This window comes from Myotis yumanensis, unplaced genomic scaffold, assembly GCF_028538775.1.
Source record: "Myotis yumanensis isolate MYYU_CA2020_CCGP unplaced genomic scaffold, mMyoYum1.0.hap1 SCAF_9, whole genome shotgun sequence".
NCBI lineage: Eukaryota > Metazoa > Chordata > Mammalia > Chiroptera > Vespertilionidae > Myotis > Myotis yumanensis.
Genome location: NW_027223760.1, coordinates 74,883,233 through 74,902,636, shown reverse-complemented (window position 1 = coordinate 74,902,636; position 19,404 = coordinate 74,883,233). Strand labels below are relative to the sequence as shown.

The 19,404-nt window shown below is 40.8% G+C and overlaps 1 protein-coding gene across 1 annotated transcript in view; it reads right to left on the bottom strand.

Annotated features, from left to right (window-relative positions):
- POU6F2 (POU class 6 homeobox 2) overlaps positions 1 to 19,404 on the bottom strand; it is a 408,842-nt gene that overhangs the window by 114,495 nt on the left and 274,943 nt on the right. The window contains exon 5 of the mRNA XM_070425191.1: positions 1,130 to 1,464. Within this exon, the coding sequence (XP_070281292.1) occupies positions 1,130 to 1,464 (335 nt within the window). The remainder of the gene's footprint in view (positions 1 to 1,129; positions 1,465 to 19,404) is intronic.

Below are 19,404 nucleotides of genomic sequence, written 5' to 3'. Positions count from 1 at the left end.
ACATAGCAAATGAAGTTGGTTCTAAAAGGCTAAGTCTCTAATTTACTTGCCTTTCTGCCTGTGTACCAATTTGTGACTTTTGTATACTTTCCTATTTGGGCCCTAAGAATGCAATGGCTATTGCCATCCTAGGGTAAGAAGACTGCATGCCCCACCATCAGGCAGGGGGGGAGTTGGCTCTGAAATGAATGCATAGGCTGCCCATTTGCCAGACTGTGTCACTGCACTACAAATGTACTAAGTCGTCTGAAATCTCACGCGGGAAACCATCATGAAAGTCTAAAACCGAGCTATTAATTTCTGGATCTGATGTGTTGATATCACAGTCACTATGTTTTGAAGCTAATTATTTTAAAGGCCTCTACGTTAAGAAAGGTTTTCTGAACTCTAAAGTTAAATATTCCTGAGTGCTCCGATCCATTGCTCCTCGGTGATAGTAGGTTAAAGATGAACATTCACGATTAGCCTGAAGTATCTTGGTTGCCCTCAAGCTTCACAGTAATAATACAGAAGCCTTATTACTTTTTAAAATAACCGTTATAATGCATACTCGTGAGGCTCTTGGCATGAATCTAGAGTACTTGTTAGTCAAGGGAGTGATGGTTGGAATCTGGGACATAAGACTGGGGCTAAATTTCTTTACCCTCCTAACCCCAGAGAGTCTTTAGAAAAATAGAAACAAAAGAGCACAAAGTACTTAAGGTAAGACACTGTCGTATTCATAATCTAGAGAAATAACCACCATGCCTCATGGACAGGAGATACAGTTCTCCGCGGGGCTACAAAACGGTGCTAGTAATAATTTTAATTGGATGCTATCTTTGCTGCCTTCAAAAAGTATCATAAAGTGGAATTATTACAGGCTACAAATGCACTTACAGTGCCGGCCTCTCACCGGAGGAGGCAGATAACATTTATCCTTGGGAGGGTAACATCAACGGGGTTCTATCTGTTCCCTTCACATGCATTCCCCTTTGCCTGCTATGTGCTTCCCCTGCCTCTGTCTAAGAGATCAATTTGAATTAGACGCTGCACAACTGGACGCTAAGTTTTGCTGGCCTCTGCCTTGGGGGAGGGCGCGGCCCCATGGAAAAGGCCTGCGTGCCCCTGGGCCGGGCGGAGGGCATACCTGCAGAGGGTTGGATGGTGTGAGCTGCGACGGAAGGCCATGTCCTGGAGATGGGCTGAGTTTCTGAGGGGGGCTTGCATTCTGCTGAGTTGGAGACGGTTGGTTCTGGTTCTGATTCTGGGGGTGAGGGTGGGATTGAGGCTGCGGGGGCTGCGATGGCGGTGCTGGCAGCTGCTGGGAGGCCGGTGGCGGCTGCTGGGGCGGGGCCGGCTGGGGCTGGGGCTGCGGCACTGGGGACGGTGGGGGCGCCTGCGGGTGGCTGCTGGGCGGCGGAGGCGGCTGCAGCTGCTGGAGTTGCTGGAGCTGCTGGAGTTGGGAGTTCAGGGATGAGGTAGCTACAAGGAAAAAACAAACACACACACACGTGGGGGTGAAACAAACAGGACAGAACATTTTGCTGTGTGTCTCTGGCAGCTTGTCTGGTGTGAGCTGCCCTTTAGAAAAAGTTAACCCTCTCACCCTTGGTACGTGAAAGGATTGTGGGGCACTGGCAGAGAGAGTCACTGTGCCGGTGTGGCTCAGTGGTGAGCGTGGGCCTATGAATCAAGAGATCATGGTTCAATTCCCCGTCAGGGCACGTGCCTGGGTTAGGGCTGGATCCCCAGAGCCTCTCTCATCATTGCTGTTTCTCTCTCTCTCTCCCTCTTTGAAATCAATAAATATATATATGTATATGTTTAAAAAGAGTCACTTCTTGGGAAAAATGTAAAAATTCAAGGAAGATGAGAATGTACCACATCAAGTTATTACTTTGAAAGGTAATTGAGCAGTATAAGCCAAGATATCACTAGAAATGGAGGTCATGTTTAAAAGTACTTTCTCTCTTCCTTTCTACACTGCTTGGGCAATACACTTATGCTTTCAAGATTTGATTTAAGGTTCAACCAGTTTAATTCTTTTGGTAAATGCTGGACTGGCGTTAAGAACAGAAAACTAAATAGTTTGTAAGCTTTTCATCACCAATGCCATGAATCGTGTCCTTTTCACTTGCCACTTCAGACCTCTGCCAATTGGATTAGACATGTTAGTTTCGAGTTTCTACAATTCACGATTCTCTGTTTTGCAGAGTCAGAATCCTGACCCTGAGGTTTTTGCCTGCTGATCAAAGATACAGAGATACTCCTCCCCCCCAAACTGGGTTATTGTAGGCGATTGTGAACTGTCTACTGTGGTAACTAAACACATTAGCAACCCAAGGACACGAAAGAAACTGAGAAAATGAAATCATCTTTCAAGATTTTCTTTCTTTCTCTTTTCTTCAAGATTTTCTTATTATGTGAAAAATAAGAGTTGGTAGGACAAGCTGTCTTAACACTGAGCATAAGAAATTTGTTCTCAGACTCCCATCTAGCACTGAACAATTTCTACAGCAGAAAGACATGCAGTTTGGCCAAAGAATGATCTAGAGAAAATTGTTGCTACAAGTTCATGTCCTTCTTTGCCTGAATTTCAGTCGGAGAACTTTCCAACAAGCCTACAAATAAATATAAGGGTCAATGCTGAATGCATAGGGCTGCAATGTTTTCCTGCTCCTCCCTTACCTAGAATTTATCAAGATTTCCAGAGGTAATAACTTCTGGTTGCAACATTATAGTCCCTATTTTTAGAAAATGTTCCTTCAAAAAATCTAGTGATTCTATAGTGATATATACGTGTCTTTATTTAACAAGTATGTTCTCAAGAACATATTTGTGTGTACTTTGACCCATATGTTGAGGACACCGAAAGGACTTTCTCTGTAAGGAAATCAACCAGTGATTCTCTTTGTAAAGTTAAGAATAATTTTGTAAAATTCATTGAATAATAGTCACGCACTAGTACTGTGCCAGGTAATATGCTGTATTCAAAACTGCCTTTAAGGAGTTTGTAGTCTATTTGTGGAGATAAGATTAACTCATAAGAAATGATCAGTCTTGAGGTACATGTTACAGAGTCCTGCTAACATTAGATGTTTGATACATATCAAGAAGTGGTCAACAGTGTGGAAATTGACCAAAATGGCCAAGAGAAGATATTCCGGGTGGAGAAACATCCAGAATCCAGCATGGCTCAGGTGATATTTCTGAAGGACAATGTGGAGAATAGGCTGCCTGGAACAGAGGCTCTGGGAAGTTTTGAGTGACTTTAGACTTTAGAGAAGGTGAGGAACTTATCTTGTGAAGTGGTGGGAAGATGGAACAGTCCAATTAACCTCTGGTGTAAGTCAGATTTCAAATATACAGTAGACTCAGGTTTGTTTCAACAAGGCATAGCTGTAATGATGAAATGTAACGTGGTAGTTCTCGGGGACACCAAATATCAATTCTGTGCTCTCAGCTACCATGTAGGGCTTCCACGTTGGACCAGCTGGGATGTGTTCCAGGTTGGTCCTCACTGGGTCAATGAATTACTCTAGGTCTGCTCAGCGCTCAGTCTGGTGTGTGTCCCTCCTTGTGTGTAAACCCAGAGTGCTCTGAACTCTAGAGGTAGAGGTGGTGCGCATGAGAGAGGGCTGGAAGATGCCCAGTCAGTAGGAACTCTCTGAACTTTATATTCAGTTTTGCTGATAACCCAAAACTGCTCCAAGGAATGAAGTCTATGTAATAAAAATTCTCAGTCAACATGCCATTTATTGGAACTTGAAGGGTGTGGTTTGGTTTTGTCCTTCTCTGCCCTCCCCCGGCTCCTATTGTACAAAATCACATCTTATTGAAGATCTGGGAGCCCAGCTCCATCTTTACCTCCAAGGATGAGGCACAGGGGTGGGGGGAGTGGGCTGGATGTCTCCTTCGGGTGGACGTACAGACTTTGGGAAATAATTGCATCTGGCCTCCTGCCTGATTCAAATCAATCCTGTCCTGATTTCTTTCAGAGGGAGGCACATCTGTCAGTGCTTATTCTCATGGTTGACTTAAATACCATCCTTTCATTTTGGTTAGAAAAGCATTTATCTAAAGCAGCCTTTAGAAACAGGAAGACCAGGGAATATTGGCAGACAGATATTGGCCGATGGCTAGGTGCAACAGACCCTAACCTATTTATGAGACACGGTCCCAAATTTGTCTTCATTCCTTTATGTTGGTGAGTTCACATTGGCTATTTCTTTCCCATGACCTGCAGCTTGCTTGGAAAGGCATGACCTAAACTAAACTTCTGAGTTACATAAACTAATTTGGCATCTGCATGCAAAGTGGACAATAAAATATGTTCAGATACATCCTGGATGCAAAGGAAATCGTGAGTGGGTCATACAAGAATGTAATGTAACTCTTGTCTAAAAATGCCAAATCCACCTACACCTTTGGTCGGCAAACAGCGGCTCGCGAGCCACATGTAGCTCTTTGGCCCCTTGAGTGTGGCTCTTCCACAAAATACCACGTGCAGGCATGCACGTACAGTGTGATTGAAACTTCATGGCCCATGCGCAGAAATTGGTATTTTGTGGAAGAGCCGGTATTTTGTGGAAGAGCCACACTCAAGGGGCCAAAGAGCCGCATGTGGCTTGCGAGCCGCGGTTTGCTGAGCCACAGTTTGCCGACCACTGACCTACACTATAGTATGAAAATAAAAGCTTAAAAATGCTAAAATATCTAGCTTCTAAGTGGCTAATTGTATAAGGCACACTGAGATACGGACACAAGTTAGGAAGGTTCAAGAACATATTTGAACTTTAGGGAATGTTTGCCAATAAAATGGTAATTTTGGAGGATAAATCTCTGACCCTATTTATGATATATTAAAGAGTTTATTCTCTCCCCTGGTATTTATATCTTTTTGTGATTATTTCCTTCATGTCTGGTTACTACACTTTACAGGCCAATGTTAAATATAGACGTTAACTACAATAACAGTAGCTATGAAAGAAAAAGAGATTCATAGAAATTTACATTAGGCTATTTAAAACTTTTTAAACTTATTGAAAAAAATAAAGGACAAAACTCAACCACACTCTGCATTTCCTAGAGAGAAGGGGACACTATGGCAAAACCAGTGGCTTGAAATTTTCCAAATAAATAATTAAATATGACAAAGGATTAGCCAAGAATCCTACATTTCTCCATTTATTCGGTTTCTTTATGTCCATTGTAAATTAGAAACAAATTCTTATTTTGAATTTTTGTTAAAGGTTTCCTCAGGAAACCACACACGTAAAGAGAACCACACCAGCAGAGGTATGGAATGATATTGAATGGGATTCACATAAGACTACTTTCAAATCAGAGAAATGGAAAGTAAAAGCAAAACATATACCTACATATAAAGAGTAAGTCCATGAAAGATTCTGAACACATGCAGATATGTCTTTCACTTAGCAAAGTATTTGAAAGATCTTAGGATTCACAGAAAGCAAAATCGTATTCAAATGCTAAAGGAACAACACCCTCACTTTGGTTAACACAAAGTGTAACATCGTGTTATTATCAGCCCTCTAGTGGGGATCCCAACTTCAGCATTTCTTGGACTTTTCAGGCTCAGGCACATGTGGGCATGTTTGGATTTGAGTGTCTGCGGGAATGAGTACGAGCTATTATTCATGACTGATGTTACACACTCCTGGACATATCCGGGACTACAGTAGCTTCATAGAAATACATTTACAGCGGGGATAAGTCTCATGCTACGGAGGAAGGAAGGAGGTGGGGACTTATCATTGAAAGTGACTAGGAGTCCTGAACAGGGCATGGTAGTAATGGCTATTCAAACCCACTTTTAGCCCAGTCAGCTGGCGCAAGCCTGGTCATAGGGAGAGAGGGAACACCGAGTTAAATAAGAGCAACCTTGAAAGTCTGAGGCTAAGTGCATGAATCCAGATGCCAAAGACACATATTGAATAATTCCATTTATATGGAATATGCAGAATAGGTGAGTCCATAGAGACAGAAAACAGACTAGTGGTGACCGGTATGGAGGTTTCCTGCTGGGGTGATGAAAAAGTTCTGGAACTAGATAGTGGTGATGGTTGGACAGCACTGTGAATGGCTTAATGCCACTGAACTGTCTATTTTAAAATGGTGAAAATGACAAATTTTATGCTATGTATGTTTTTAATAATAATAATAATAATAATAATAATAATGACTGTTTCTATCTAGTCACACACTGGAGACCAAGCCATGTTGCCTTGGGACACCACAAGGGGAGAGGGTAATCTTTCCCTCCACATGGCTGTGTAGTCCAGAGAGTTAAAGGCAGCCGCCAGCAAGGACTATACCTGGTGAAGTGGAGGGAGAGATGCGGGCAGGGCCACTAGATGCTGGATGGCACAGGGAGGAAAACGCTGCACTTGCTACAGAGGCATAGGTCTGACAGAGCGGAGAAAGGGGATTACTATCAGAGGGGACCATGGACTCATCTGAGCACACACAGGCACCTCCTGTTACTTCCAGAAATGCTGAGAAGTCTTGGAAGCTGGACACTGTCAGCAGGCGGAGAACAGTGATGACAATGTGGGTTCAGAATAAGACAGTGCTTAATAGTTTGAAAAGTACTTTCATTGAATAGGCATGTATTCCTTTTTCAAGACAACCATGTGGAGAGATGCTATCAATGCCATGTTATACACATAGAACTTGGGCTCAGAAAGTTTAAGTGACCTTCCCAAGTTTGCGTAGCTAGTGAGTGCTATGGAAAACTCCATCTTAGGCCTGTCGCCTCCCAAAGCCTCTTAACATAACAGAATCACTTATACAGACAGGGCACCCTATTTCCCCCTGAGAGCTGGAACAAAGATAACTACCCACTCGTACACAGGTGCCCTCCACAGCCCTGCTCTTGAGCAGAGGCGGCACCAGTACTTGGCTTCAGAGGCTAATTTGAAGGTGTCCGCTCCGTGATGAATTGTTCAGCTCTTCGGAAAGTGTGTAAAGTTGTGCCTCTGTCTTGCTGCAAGCAAAACCTTTTTTAAAACATGCTGATATGAAACACAAATGTGCATTTTGAGGATAAAGATGCTAATTTGGGGGTGAATCGTGAGTTATTATAGAGAACAGAGACCTGGAGTTGCAGCAGCAGAGGTGAGAAGGAGGACTGCAGGGAAGGTGGGGAAAGGCCACAGTACCTTTATTCATGGCACACGTTTGCCTTGATGGTAAGAGAATGTTTCCTTTATGCTTATACATAGGGCAGCAGCAGCACTGTGATCAGGCTTGGTGACATTTTAAGGAAAATAACTGAGTAGGATATCAGCTTATGTTATCCACAGAACTCTGTGATGTGTTGCCATTAAAATTGGGTGGCAGTTATAAGTTCCCCAGATGGATTTTTTCTTCTTCTTCTTCTTCTTTTTTTTAAACTGTCCTCTTCATTTTTTTTTTAAATGTATTTTTTATTGATTTCAGAGAGAAATGGAGAGAGAGATAGAAATATCAATGATGAGAGAGAATCATTGATTGGCTGCCTCCTACATGCCCTGCACTGGGGATCAAGCCTGCAGCATGTGCCCTGACCAGGAATCCAACCGTGACCTCCTAATTTCATAAGTCGACTCTCAACTACTGAGCAACACTAATCAAGCAGGAATGAACTATCTATATATATAAAAGGCTAATATGCAAAATGTCCCCTTGGGAGTTCGACTGGGAGACTGGGAGCTCGAACGCTCGCTATGACATGTGCTGACCACCAGGGGGCGGTGCAGAATGAAGGAAGGCTCTGGCTGGGCAGCCAGAAGGCCCCAATTGGCCCTGATCACCAGCCAGGCCTAGGGACTCTACCTGTATATGAATTTCATGCACTGGGCCTCTAGTTTTTAATATAAAATATGCTTAATAAAATTCTTTGAGATATAATTGGTATGTAACATTTTATTAGTTTTAGGTATACAAAATAATGATTTGATATATATCTACATTGTAGAATGATTATCACAAGTTTTAGTTAACATGTATTACCACACATTGTTACTTTTTTGTGTGTGTGATGAGAATTTTTAAAATGTATTCTCTTAGCAACTTTTAAATATACAATACAGTGGTTTTTTTTTAACTATAGTCACTATTCTGTATATTACATCCCCAGTTATATATCTTATAACTGGAAGTTTGTACCTTTTGACCACCCTTACCTATTTCATCCTTCCCCCCTCTCCCCATGCCCCTTCTCTGGCAACCATGAATCTGTTCCCTGTATCTATGAGTTTGGGTATTTTTTGTTTGTTTGTTTTTATTGATTTTGAGAGAGAGAGAGTAATGGAGAGGGAGAGATAGAAACATTGATGTGAGAGTGAAACATCAATCAGCTGCCTCCTGCATGCCCCCTACCGTGGAGTGAGCCTGCAACCTGGGCATGTGCCCTGGCCAGGAATCAAACCAGCAACCTTTCAGTGCATGGGATGACACCCAACCAACTAGGCCACACCATCCAGGGTGAGTTTGGGTGTTTGCAAGATTCTACAAGTAAGACTGTACATGTCTTTCTCCGACTTATTTTACATAGCATTATGACCTCAAGTTCCACCCATGTAGTCACAAAGTGCAGGATTTCCTTCTTTCTCATGGAAGAATAATATCTTATTAAACATACAAGGTGGGACAAAAGTAGCTTTACAGTTGTTTGTACTGTAATAATAATACAATGATAAATAATAACACAAGAATAAACTCTGTGTTTTGCATACTCAGACTGCAACGATACTTTTTGCTTTACCCTGCATATTACATTTTCTTTACCCATTTTTCTGTTGATGAATGCTCTAATAAGACTACATGGATTAATCTACAGTCAAGCTTATCCAATGTGATGAAACTAGTTAATTCATGCTGCTGAGAAGCTTTAAATGAGTGTTATAAACATCTTTGATTGATTAAAATTGCAAATATGTGTTAAGAGGGAATATGCATATGAATTTCTTTAAAAATGCATTTTTCTTGAAGGAAAACCCTTTCAGATAGTCTAGTAGAAAAGGAGAAATAACTACAAAAAGGTTCTTGAAGGGCACAAAGGTGGGAAACCATAGTGGACCTTCCTCTGACTAGTTAGGACAACCCGGGCCTAGCTGACCTCTCCCCCCGCACAGGCAAATGTTAGACACTTTGAGCTGTGAGAAGCCGGGCGTGGATGCCCTACTCGTTAAGTGAGTGTATAGCATGAGTAGAGGAAGAAAATGCAGTCATACCAATGCTAACTTATACATATATATATATATATATATATATATATATATATATATATCCTATATAATAAAAGGCTAATATGCAAATTGACCAAACAGTGGAACAACCAGTCACTATGACATTCAATGACCACCAGGGGCAGATGCTTAACACAGGAGTTGCTCCCTGGTGGTCAGTGTGCTCCCACAGGGGGAGCACCACTCAGCCAGAAGCCAGGCTCATGACTGGCGAGTGCAGTGGTGGTGGTAGAAGCCTTTCCTGCCTCCATGGCAGTGTTAATGATATCCCACTGGTGGCCATCAGTTAGACATCCCCTGAGGGCTCCTGGACTGCAAGAGGGAGCAGGCTGGGCTGAGGGACTCCCCCGCCCCACCCCGACCTGCTGAGTGCACGAATTTCATGCACTGGGCCATATATGTATATATATGCATGCTAATTAGACTGGACAGCCAAACAACCTTCTGGACGACCTTCAGGACAAAGCCACGGCTGTGAGGGGCGAGGCAAACTGCTGTGGCTGCAAGGGCCAAGCCCCTTGAACAAATTTTGTGCACTGGGCCTCTAGTATATATATATTTCAGAGAGGAAGGGAGAGGGAGAGAAAGATAGAAACATCAATGATGAGAGAGAATCATTGATCCGCTGCCTTCTGCACACCCCACACTGGGGATCAAGCCTGCAACCTGAGCATATGCCCTCACCATAAATCGAACTGTGATCTTCTGGTTCATAGGTCAATGCTCAACCACTGACCCACACCGGCTGGGCCCAATGCTAACTTTAAATAAGATTCCTTTAGAAAGGATTGAAGTAATCCCCTCCTGCCATTTCCATCAGATTTTCAACTCCTCTTTTCAGGTGGTGACACCAGATCAAATGAGAACTCTTAGAATTTGAATGTGTATTTTGACTAAATTTCAGTGGATAGATGCTACATGTCCCTTGGTTTTGATTGATTGATTTCTGCATAGCCTGCAGGGAATCATTGACTGTAAACGGAAACATTTATTCTTGATTTAAAATCCATTTGTTCAACAGATAAGGCTAAATTTATTCATCAGCAAATCCTAACCTTCCCACAATCACTGGTTTCCTTCTCTTACGGACTTTGGAGGAGGCTTGGTGAAGAATACAGCTGAGACAATGGGGCTCTTGCTTGTCAGTTCTCCATGAACTCTGCTCATCCTCCAATTCTCCATGAGTAACCACGGGCATTTTTTGTTTTGTTTTGAGAGGTTTGAAGTTCCCAGTACATCATTGACTATACCACCTTCACTTCTTAATACCATATGAGTTCAATGACAGAAAGTACATTTGGGTGAGCTAGGAAGCAGCTCAAAGAAGTGCTCATGTAACATTCAATCCTATTATTTTTCCTCCATAAATGTGAAAAACAGTTATTTACAACCTTGGTAACCCCTTCTCAGAAGGCCCATTGACCTTCTAACTGGAGGTTAGAAGGTTTAAAATTATAACGCACATTTATTGAGCGTGGTTTTTCCAGGGAAACTTTTGAATCATTAGGGTAGAAGTGAAGCCATATTCGTTAAAAACCGAGCTTTTCACATAGAAAGGGAAGATGCATGATCACAGGAGAATATATTACGGGAAATTCTATGGATACTGTGCCTAGTTGAAACATGGCACTATGTTCACTCAAATTTCTGTTAGGCTACAGACACATGGGCCAGTGCTTATATTCATGGTTGGTTTAATCCATCCCCTCTGCCAGTATGGGGATTATTCCCTACAGTTATTCTCCAGTGATCTGTCAGTTCACATTAAAAAAGTTAAGTGACGAAGATGCGGTGGCTGATTCCTTTGGAAGTCTGTGGTTGCTGGAATGTAGAGCAAGAGCTTTCCTTTTGAGAATCTGACTGCGCTCTCTTCTTCTTAACTTCTCCCACGGCACCACAGACCTTCCTTACAGAGGCTGCACTTCCAACTCTCTAAGCAGGTAATTCAGCTTTGTTCCTATACAACAACACCAGGGTTGCCAAATAGCTTCATAGATTTGATGACATTTCGTTGTTATTTTTAGAGAAGGGGAGGTGGCGTGTATGTCTTCTCACTTTACAAATGAAGAAATATGAACTCAGACATGATCCTAGGACCACGTATAGCCTAGTTTTTCTTGGCCTGCACAATAAATTTTAATGTTTTCCTTAAGCTACATCTATTTTTATATTTTGAAACATAGGAATTAAAAATATACCCTTGACAGATTTGCAATTCCATTCCATATTCATTAAAAAGAATTAAATGACTTTAATTGTGTAGCAAAATGTTTACCACTTAAAATTTACTCAGATTATATCATAAATATTATTATTCTCATTTTTATTTTCTCTTTCTATAGCTATAATAGAATTCTTTAGCAGGAAAATTAATATACTTCATGGCTAATTTGGTTATGTTGTATTAATGTGCATATTAGCCATTCAATTTATATAGTCCAGTCTAAGCTTTAATATATAATAAGTTAAAAAAGAAGACAACTAATAATTTAATGGAATTATTATTATTATTATTATTTTTTTTAAATATATTTTATTGATTTTTTACAGAGAGGAAGAGAGAGAGACAGAGAGTTAGAAACATCGATGAGAGAGAAACATCGATCAGCTGCCTCTTGCACATCTCCTACTGGGGATGTGCCCGCAACCAAGGTACATGCCCTTGACCGGAATCGAACCTGGGACCTTTCAGTCCGCAGGCCGATGCTCTATCCACTGAGCCAAACCGGTTTTGGCATGGAATTATTAATTACATTACCGATAATCCTACTGGAAGAAGAGTGATCAAACAAAGAATCTTGGGAAAATTCATAAAAAGCAGGAGAGGCTGGAAAATTAATGAGGTTAGGACGTAGTATGGTCTTACATATGTGAGTACAAATGTTTTTGCGTATGTTTCATGGATTCCTGCCAGGCTGGCTGATTTTGCTTATGGGAAGTAAAGTAGCCTTATTTTTACTTGGTTATTGCTGTATTGACACAAGAGGCAAATACAAATGTACCAGTAAGGATAAATTAGGTCACGTGGTGGTAACAGCAGTCCTACAATCTCAGTGGTTGTGCCCAAGAAAGTTTATTTCTTTTCATGTCATCATAAGTTGGTAGGGGGGCTTACCTCATTAAAGAGGTTCACAAGCTGATGGAGCAGCAACTATCTTGACCATTGGATGATGACAAAAAAAAGAGCTCTTCAAGGTGGGAATTAAATGCTCTGGTTCAGAAGTAGCCCTGTCACTCTCTCACAACTCATTGGCCAGCACTAGTCACATGGCACCACTCAAAGGTAAGGGCACCAAGAAGTGTCATGCTAGACACTTCTTGTCTCCCAGAGAGAAGAGCCAGAAAAAGTTAGCAAACACCATGAATTACCTCCACAAAGGCATCACTCTTCCTTTCAGAGAGTTTCAGTGTTTATTACTCTCTTTCCATTTCCATTTTTTTAAGTTAACCTCTGTACGCCTCGTCTGGATCATTGAAAGAACCTACTTACTGGCCTCTAATCTCTTACCTTCCCTAATCTTTCTCTTTCTCATTCATTAATTCAACCACTGCTGTCAAGTTGTTTCAAGTGCCCATCTGCCATCAGAATTATCCTTCTAACACACAGACAGGAGTAGACCACGACTTTTATACAAGCGCATTATAGTTCTCATCACCCAGAGATGAAACCATGGTGCTTGGACCGTCTTGGAGAATGACTTCACCATTCCAGACTCATTCTAACCCCCTCTGAACACTCTCACTTCTAGTTCAGAGACAGATACTTCTGGGATATGGCTCAACACGGCTTATGGAAACAAGGCTTGGAAAAAGTTTGAATTGGTTGACAACATTAAAAAATCAGGAGTGTCTACATAAAATCTGCATTGCCATTTTCCTTAAAAAAAAAAAAAAATCCAGGGAGGTCTGGCAACGTGATGCTTGTTCCTGTATCAGCACTGGAGCTGAGTAGCAGCTGCCCTGCCAGGGAGGGCTGGCACCCCCAGTCGGCAGGAGGAATTGCTCTCCTCTGCACCCTCACAGGGGAACATGCATGTGGTGCCTTGCACTACAATGAATAATGTGCACCTGGTTGCCTCTTTGACCCAATAACTTCCTGCTGAAGGCAACCCTGTTTTAGTCAGGTCTTTCATTCTCTTAATCTTCCTGCCTCCTCTCAGTAATCTGCACGTAGTAGCTGTTCACTAAACAATTGAGATGTCATAATTGCAGAGAACTATAATTTGATTTGCCATTTGTTAACTTTAGCTTATTCTTTTTACCCTCACTGTGCCATATGCTTGCTCTGGCTGGGTTCAAAAGAGGAGAGCTACCATGAGAGAATTCCGGAGTTTGAAGAGCTTCACTGCTCGTACTTCTAGGAGACTACATGCAGGTGATGTGTTTTCTGAGCATGCCCGGGATCTAGAATGAACTGTGGGAAATGTTGTAGATGAATTTTTAAAAAATTAAGTAAAATTTCTTTGTTTCTTTTTTATAACTATATAGACAAAGGTAGTCATCCTGACACACCTGGGGCCATGTCCTAAAAATTCTGTAGAATAATTTTGTTTGTGACCTAAGACAGTCAATACAGGAAGTGCATGAACATTTAAGAACTCAGGATTTGAAGGTGTGCTATTAAAATTCAACTTGAAGTATGTATATAAAAGGCAGTCAAAGAAGAAATGAGAAGCTTAGGAAGCCCTGAAAGGTTATCTGGGTAGACAGAAAAGTGTTTCAGGTTGACATGGGTCTTACATGGACAGATTAAATCGTAATCTTGGAAGAGTGAAAAAAATGTCATCACAACCCATGGCTGACCTAAATTCCACCAAATCTGGGCAGAAACATCAGAGAGCTTATGGATTAAGTGGGTTTGAGTTGAAGGTCAGGTTTTCAGTATGTCTGGGCTAGTGGGTTGTGAACACGTGTAACAATCGTGTTGCCCTGTTACATGAGTGGGTGATAAAAGGGTAGACTCACAATGGGTCAGCTACCACTCTTTCCATGGCCACTCTACTCCGTGCCATCAACAAATGCATGCTGTGTTCATCCAAAAACTGGACAAAAGTGTAGGATGGATGAACACAAATTCACTAACAGTATTGATAAAACAACACTTATAGATCCTTTCTACCTATAATGAATTAAAACATTAATTACAAATCCTGAATAGATTACAGAAAAGCTGTTCAGAAGACCTAGATGAGAATTTTATGGCAACATAGTATCTCATAAATATGTTACTCCCTGTATAAGGACTCTCATTGCTGCTTGTAATGACCAGAATAATAGTCTCCTGTTTTCTCTTTATATACATATTTATTTATGTATATATGTATTTAAATTACTGCTCCCTTCGCCCAACCTGTGCCTCTGCGTTCTTCCTTTCTTCCTCCACCTCTTTTCTCCCTCCCTTCTTTTCTACCTATCTTTCGTCCTTACTCTAAACAATTATTAAGCACCTACCATGTGTAAGGGAATGTGCAGGAAGCATAAACAGAAATTAGACTCTGGTTCTGCTTTCCCACATTTCATTCACAGTCTATCTGGGAAAACAGACATGCAAATGCTCAATCATGCTATGTTAATATTTATTCTTGTTTAATGATTTTCACTATTTCTTTACTTCCATCCAAATAAGTATAAATCACCCTTCAAGTTAAAACCATTCACAACAACATAGCCCCTAGCCCATTTTCGGTGTCAGCACCAACCAGTCTCTTATGTGAAATCTCCCTTCCAGTTGATCTTCTGATCATCATTGCCCATACATACTTGGCTTTCCTGTGTCCGTGTTTTTGCTCATGTTACACTTTTGAAATGCAGAAAAAGCATTTGATAAAATGCAGTACCCATTTATGTTAAAAACACACAGTAAAGTGGGAATAGAGAGAACATACCTCAACGTAATAAACACTATCTATGACAAACCTACAGCCAACATCATACCCAATGGCCAAAACTACAAGTGGTCTCCTTAAGATCAGGAGCAAGACAGGGATGTTTGCTGTCACCACTCTTATTCAACATAGTACTGGGAGTTCCAGCCACGGCAATCAGACAACAAGAAGAAAAAGAAGGCATCCAAATTGAAAAGGAAGAAGTAAAACTGTCATTATTTGCAGAGATGATACTGTATAAAGAGAATCCTAAAGGTTCCACCAAAAAAAACCCTGCTAGAACTGATAAATGAATTCAGTAAAGTAGTAGGATACAAAATAAATATCCAGAAATCAGTTGCATTTTTATGCATCAATAATGAACTATCAGAAAGGGAAACTAAAAAAAGTCATCCCATTCACAATTGCTTCAAAAAACAATAAAATACCTAGGCATAAATTTAACCAAGTATGTAAAAGACCTGTACTCAGGAAATGATAAGACACTGAAGAAAGAAATCATGGAAGCATGCGCCATGCTTTTAGAGAGGAAAAATTCACATCATTAAAATGTCCAAAGCAATCTATAGATTCAGCAAAATTCCTATGAAGATACCAATGGAGTATTTCACAGAATTAGAACAAACATTTCAAAAATTTGTATGGAACCACAAAAGAATCCAAATCGCCTCAGCAACATGAGAAAGAAGAACAAAATTGGAGGAATCACACTACCTGATTTCAAACTCTACAACAAGGCCATGGTAATCAAAACAGCCTGGCATAAAAAGAGTCGTATAGACCAATGGAACAGAAGAGAGAGCCCAGAAATAAATTCATGCCTTTATAGTCAATAAAAATTTGACAAAGGAGGCAAAAAATATAAATGGAGTAAAGATAGTTTATTTAATAAGTGGTATTGGGAATATTGGACAGAAACATACAAAAAAAATGAAACTAGACCACCTTCTTACACAAGACTAAACTCAAAATGGATTAAATACTTAAAATGTTAGACCATAAAAATCATAGCAGAAAACATAGGCAGTAAAACCTTGGACATTTCTTGTAGCAATATTTTTTCTGATATGTCTCCTTAGGCAAGGGAAACAAGAGAAAAAATAAACAAATGGGACTTCATCAAACTAAAGAGTTTTTGCACAGAAAGGAAACCATAAACAAAATGAAATGAAAAGACAATCCACCTAGTGGGAGAACATATTTGCCAATTATACATCTGGGTTTAATATCCAAAATTTATAAAGAACTTATAAAACTCAATACCAAAAGCCCAAACAATCCAATTAAAAAATGGGCAAAAGACTGAATAGACACTTCTCTAAGAAGGACATAAAGATGGCCAATAAACATATGAAAAGATGCTCAATGTCACTAAAAATCAGAGAAATACAAATTAAAACCATAATGAGATATCACCTTACACTTGTCAGAATCCCCATCATCAATAAATCAGCAAACAAGTTTTGGTGGAAATGTGAAGAAAAGGGAACCCTTATGCACTTTCAGTGGGAATTCAGATTGGTGCAGCCACTGCAGAAGGCATTATAGAGTTACCTCAAGAATTAAAAATAGAACTGCCTTATGACCCAGTATTTCCACTTCTGGGAATATATCTGAAGAAACTTGAAATACTTATTAGAAAGAATATATGTACCCCCATGTCAATTGCAGTATTATTTACAATAACCACGATTTAGAAGCAGCCTAAGTGTCCATAGGTAGATTAGTGGATAAAAAAGCCATAGCACATTTACAGAATGGGATATTACTCTGCTGTAAAAAGGAATAATACTTTACTCTTTGCAAGAGCATGGATGGACCTGGAGAACATTATGCTAAGTGAAATAAACCGGTCAGAGAAAGACAAGTACCATATGATTTCAGGAATTTAATGAACAAACTGAACAATCAAGCAAAACAGAGACTTACTCATAGAGAGGGGGAGGACAGCTAGGGGAAGGGAGCAGGTAAAGGTAGAAGGATTGAGCCAAAACAGGAAAAAAAAAGAGAAAGAGAGAACTCATGGACATGGACAACAGTGTGGTAACTGCGGGGGCAGGGAAATGGAGGTAGAAGAGAGCATAGAGGGGTAAGTGGTGATGGAAAAAAATGAAATAAAATAAGTAAACAAATAAAAATAAAGATAGATTTCTGGGGGGAAAAAAGAAAAGAAAAGAAAAGGGCCCAATCTTTAAGATGCCAATCACAGGGAAAGAGTGACATAGCTTGAGAATTTCTCTCCTAGAATCCTACCAAGTGTATAAGAATCAGAGCTGTCAGTGTTCTTGAAACTCATCAAACCAAACTTAACCTTTGAGAAATATGGAAAATGAAACCCAGAGACTTTAAGTGGTTTGCTCAAGCACATACACAGGGAAGGGAAGAATTATTTATTTGTATATATTCTATATAGCTTGAACCAATAACCACTTATACCAAGGAGAGTCTTTTATTGGCTTAGAATTCTAGAGGCAGTTCTAATCTAATAGTTAAAATCTCTATAATTATATAATTAAATGAGTGAAATAATTAAAAAGTGCTCTAAAACTAACTTATTAAACAACTATTTATCTAACATAATGCAAGTAAGTGAAAAAAATTCCCCTGGAATTTATCTCCTAGCCTTGGACCATAAATTATTCAACTTGAAAAATATCATTGACACAAAAAACTGAATTGTGTATACATCTTCATCTGTTCAGTTAACACATATTTACTAAGAGCCGACTGTGTCCCAGACACTCATTGCTCCCACGCAAATCTGAAAATTTAAAGGAGGAGGCGTTCACATGAGAAAGGATTGCAGCACTTTCGCACGGGCAGCCCATTTCTAGGTCCAGCTGCCCGAGAGTCCATGTTACATGCTGTTGAATTAGGGGGTCCTCTGGGAAACATTGCCCCCCTAATGCATTCAAGGACAGGTAAAGCATCTTGTGGACATCTCCTTCCTTCTAGCCTAAAGGAAGGCTTACTGCAGAGGAGGGGGATCCAGGGAGAGGTTCCTGCTCTGGAATGGAGTGTCTTACACCTCAGGAAGGAAGGTGAGCCCCTGATGCCTTGCAGACTGAGACAACCCTGTATCACTGGGAAGTTTTTGTAATCTTGGGCCATGCTTGCATTGGTGCCCTCTGGTTTTACCCCTCACTTTTCAAGTTTGAAAGCATTTACATGAGAATGGACATTGAAAAAGACTTAAATTCACAGTAACAAGTTTTTCTCTGTTAAAATTAGGCAGTTAATAAAACCAATTTCTATTCTGAAAGTCATAATTGCAACACCATTTCACCTTCCTCTGGCTACAGTAAAGGGGGTAATAGGGTGGAGGAAACTGCTCTTGCCTTATAAATACATACATTGAAAGTATGTGGATCCAAACTTCAGAAGGTAAGCAAGAAAGCGAAAGTCTTTCAGACGTTTCTATGCACAGAGCACTGTCCTAGGTGCTCCCAAGTCCTAAGTCTTCGTGGAAAAGAACACAAAAGACTTTGCAGATGGCGGAGGCTGCTTGGTGGTCTGATTTTCCCTGCACCCCTGTGGTGTGACTCACTGGTACTGCAACCAATGGGCACTGCCTGGGACTCAAAGGGGCCTCTGGGGCAAGCTGTGTTCTTAGGTACTTCCCAGCTGCATGCCTGAGATTCCAACCTTTGTTGTCAAACCTTCTCATTTGAGTCCCTGGATCTGGTGGGAATGAGTGTTAAATGCAGTTCTGATTAACAAAATAATTGCTCTGTTAGTGTTAGAGCTAAAAATGGAAATCAAAACACTACATCCTTACTAGTGTTCAGAAGGTCCCTGGAAACATGATAAATTCAAATCTATAAACTCAGGAACCTCTAGGAAATGATTTGAGATTCTTAGCTTTGGATAAACAAGTATTGAATCCTATAGATAGATCCAGAGGTATACGGCTTATAAGATTTCTGCCACTGTCATTCTTGCTGTTACTACTATTGTGACTGTTATTACTATGACTACTCTCATTGCTGTTACTTGTGTTGTTACCACTATTATTATTAGAACTAGAAGCCTGGTGCACAAAATTCATGCATGGGAGGGGCGGGGGATCCCTCAGCCCAGCCTGCAACGATGCAAGCGTTCCACGCCCGGTTTGGCCAGAGGCCCTCTGTGGCCGGGCAAGGAACACTTGCCTCATTGCCAGGGTGATGATGCAAGCACCCCCCACCTGCTTGGCTGCTCCGTGCCTGCTGCCCAGAGGCCCTCTGTGGCCAGGGTGGAATGCTTGCCTTGTCACCGCGGCGACGAAGCAAGCATTCTGCCAG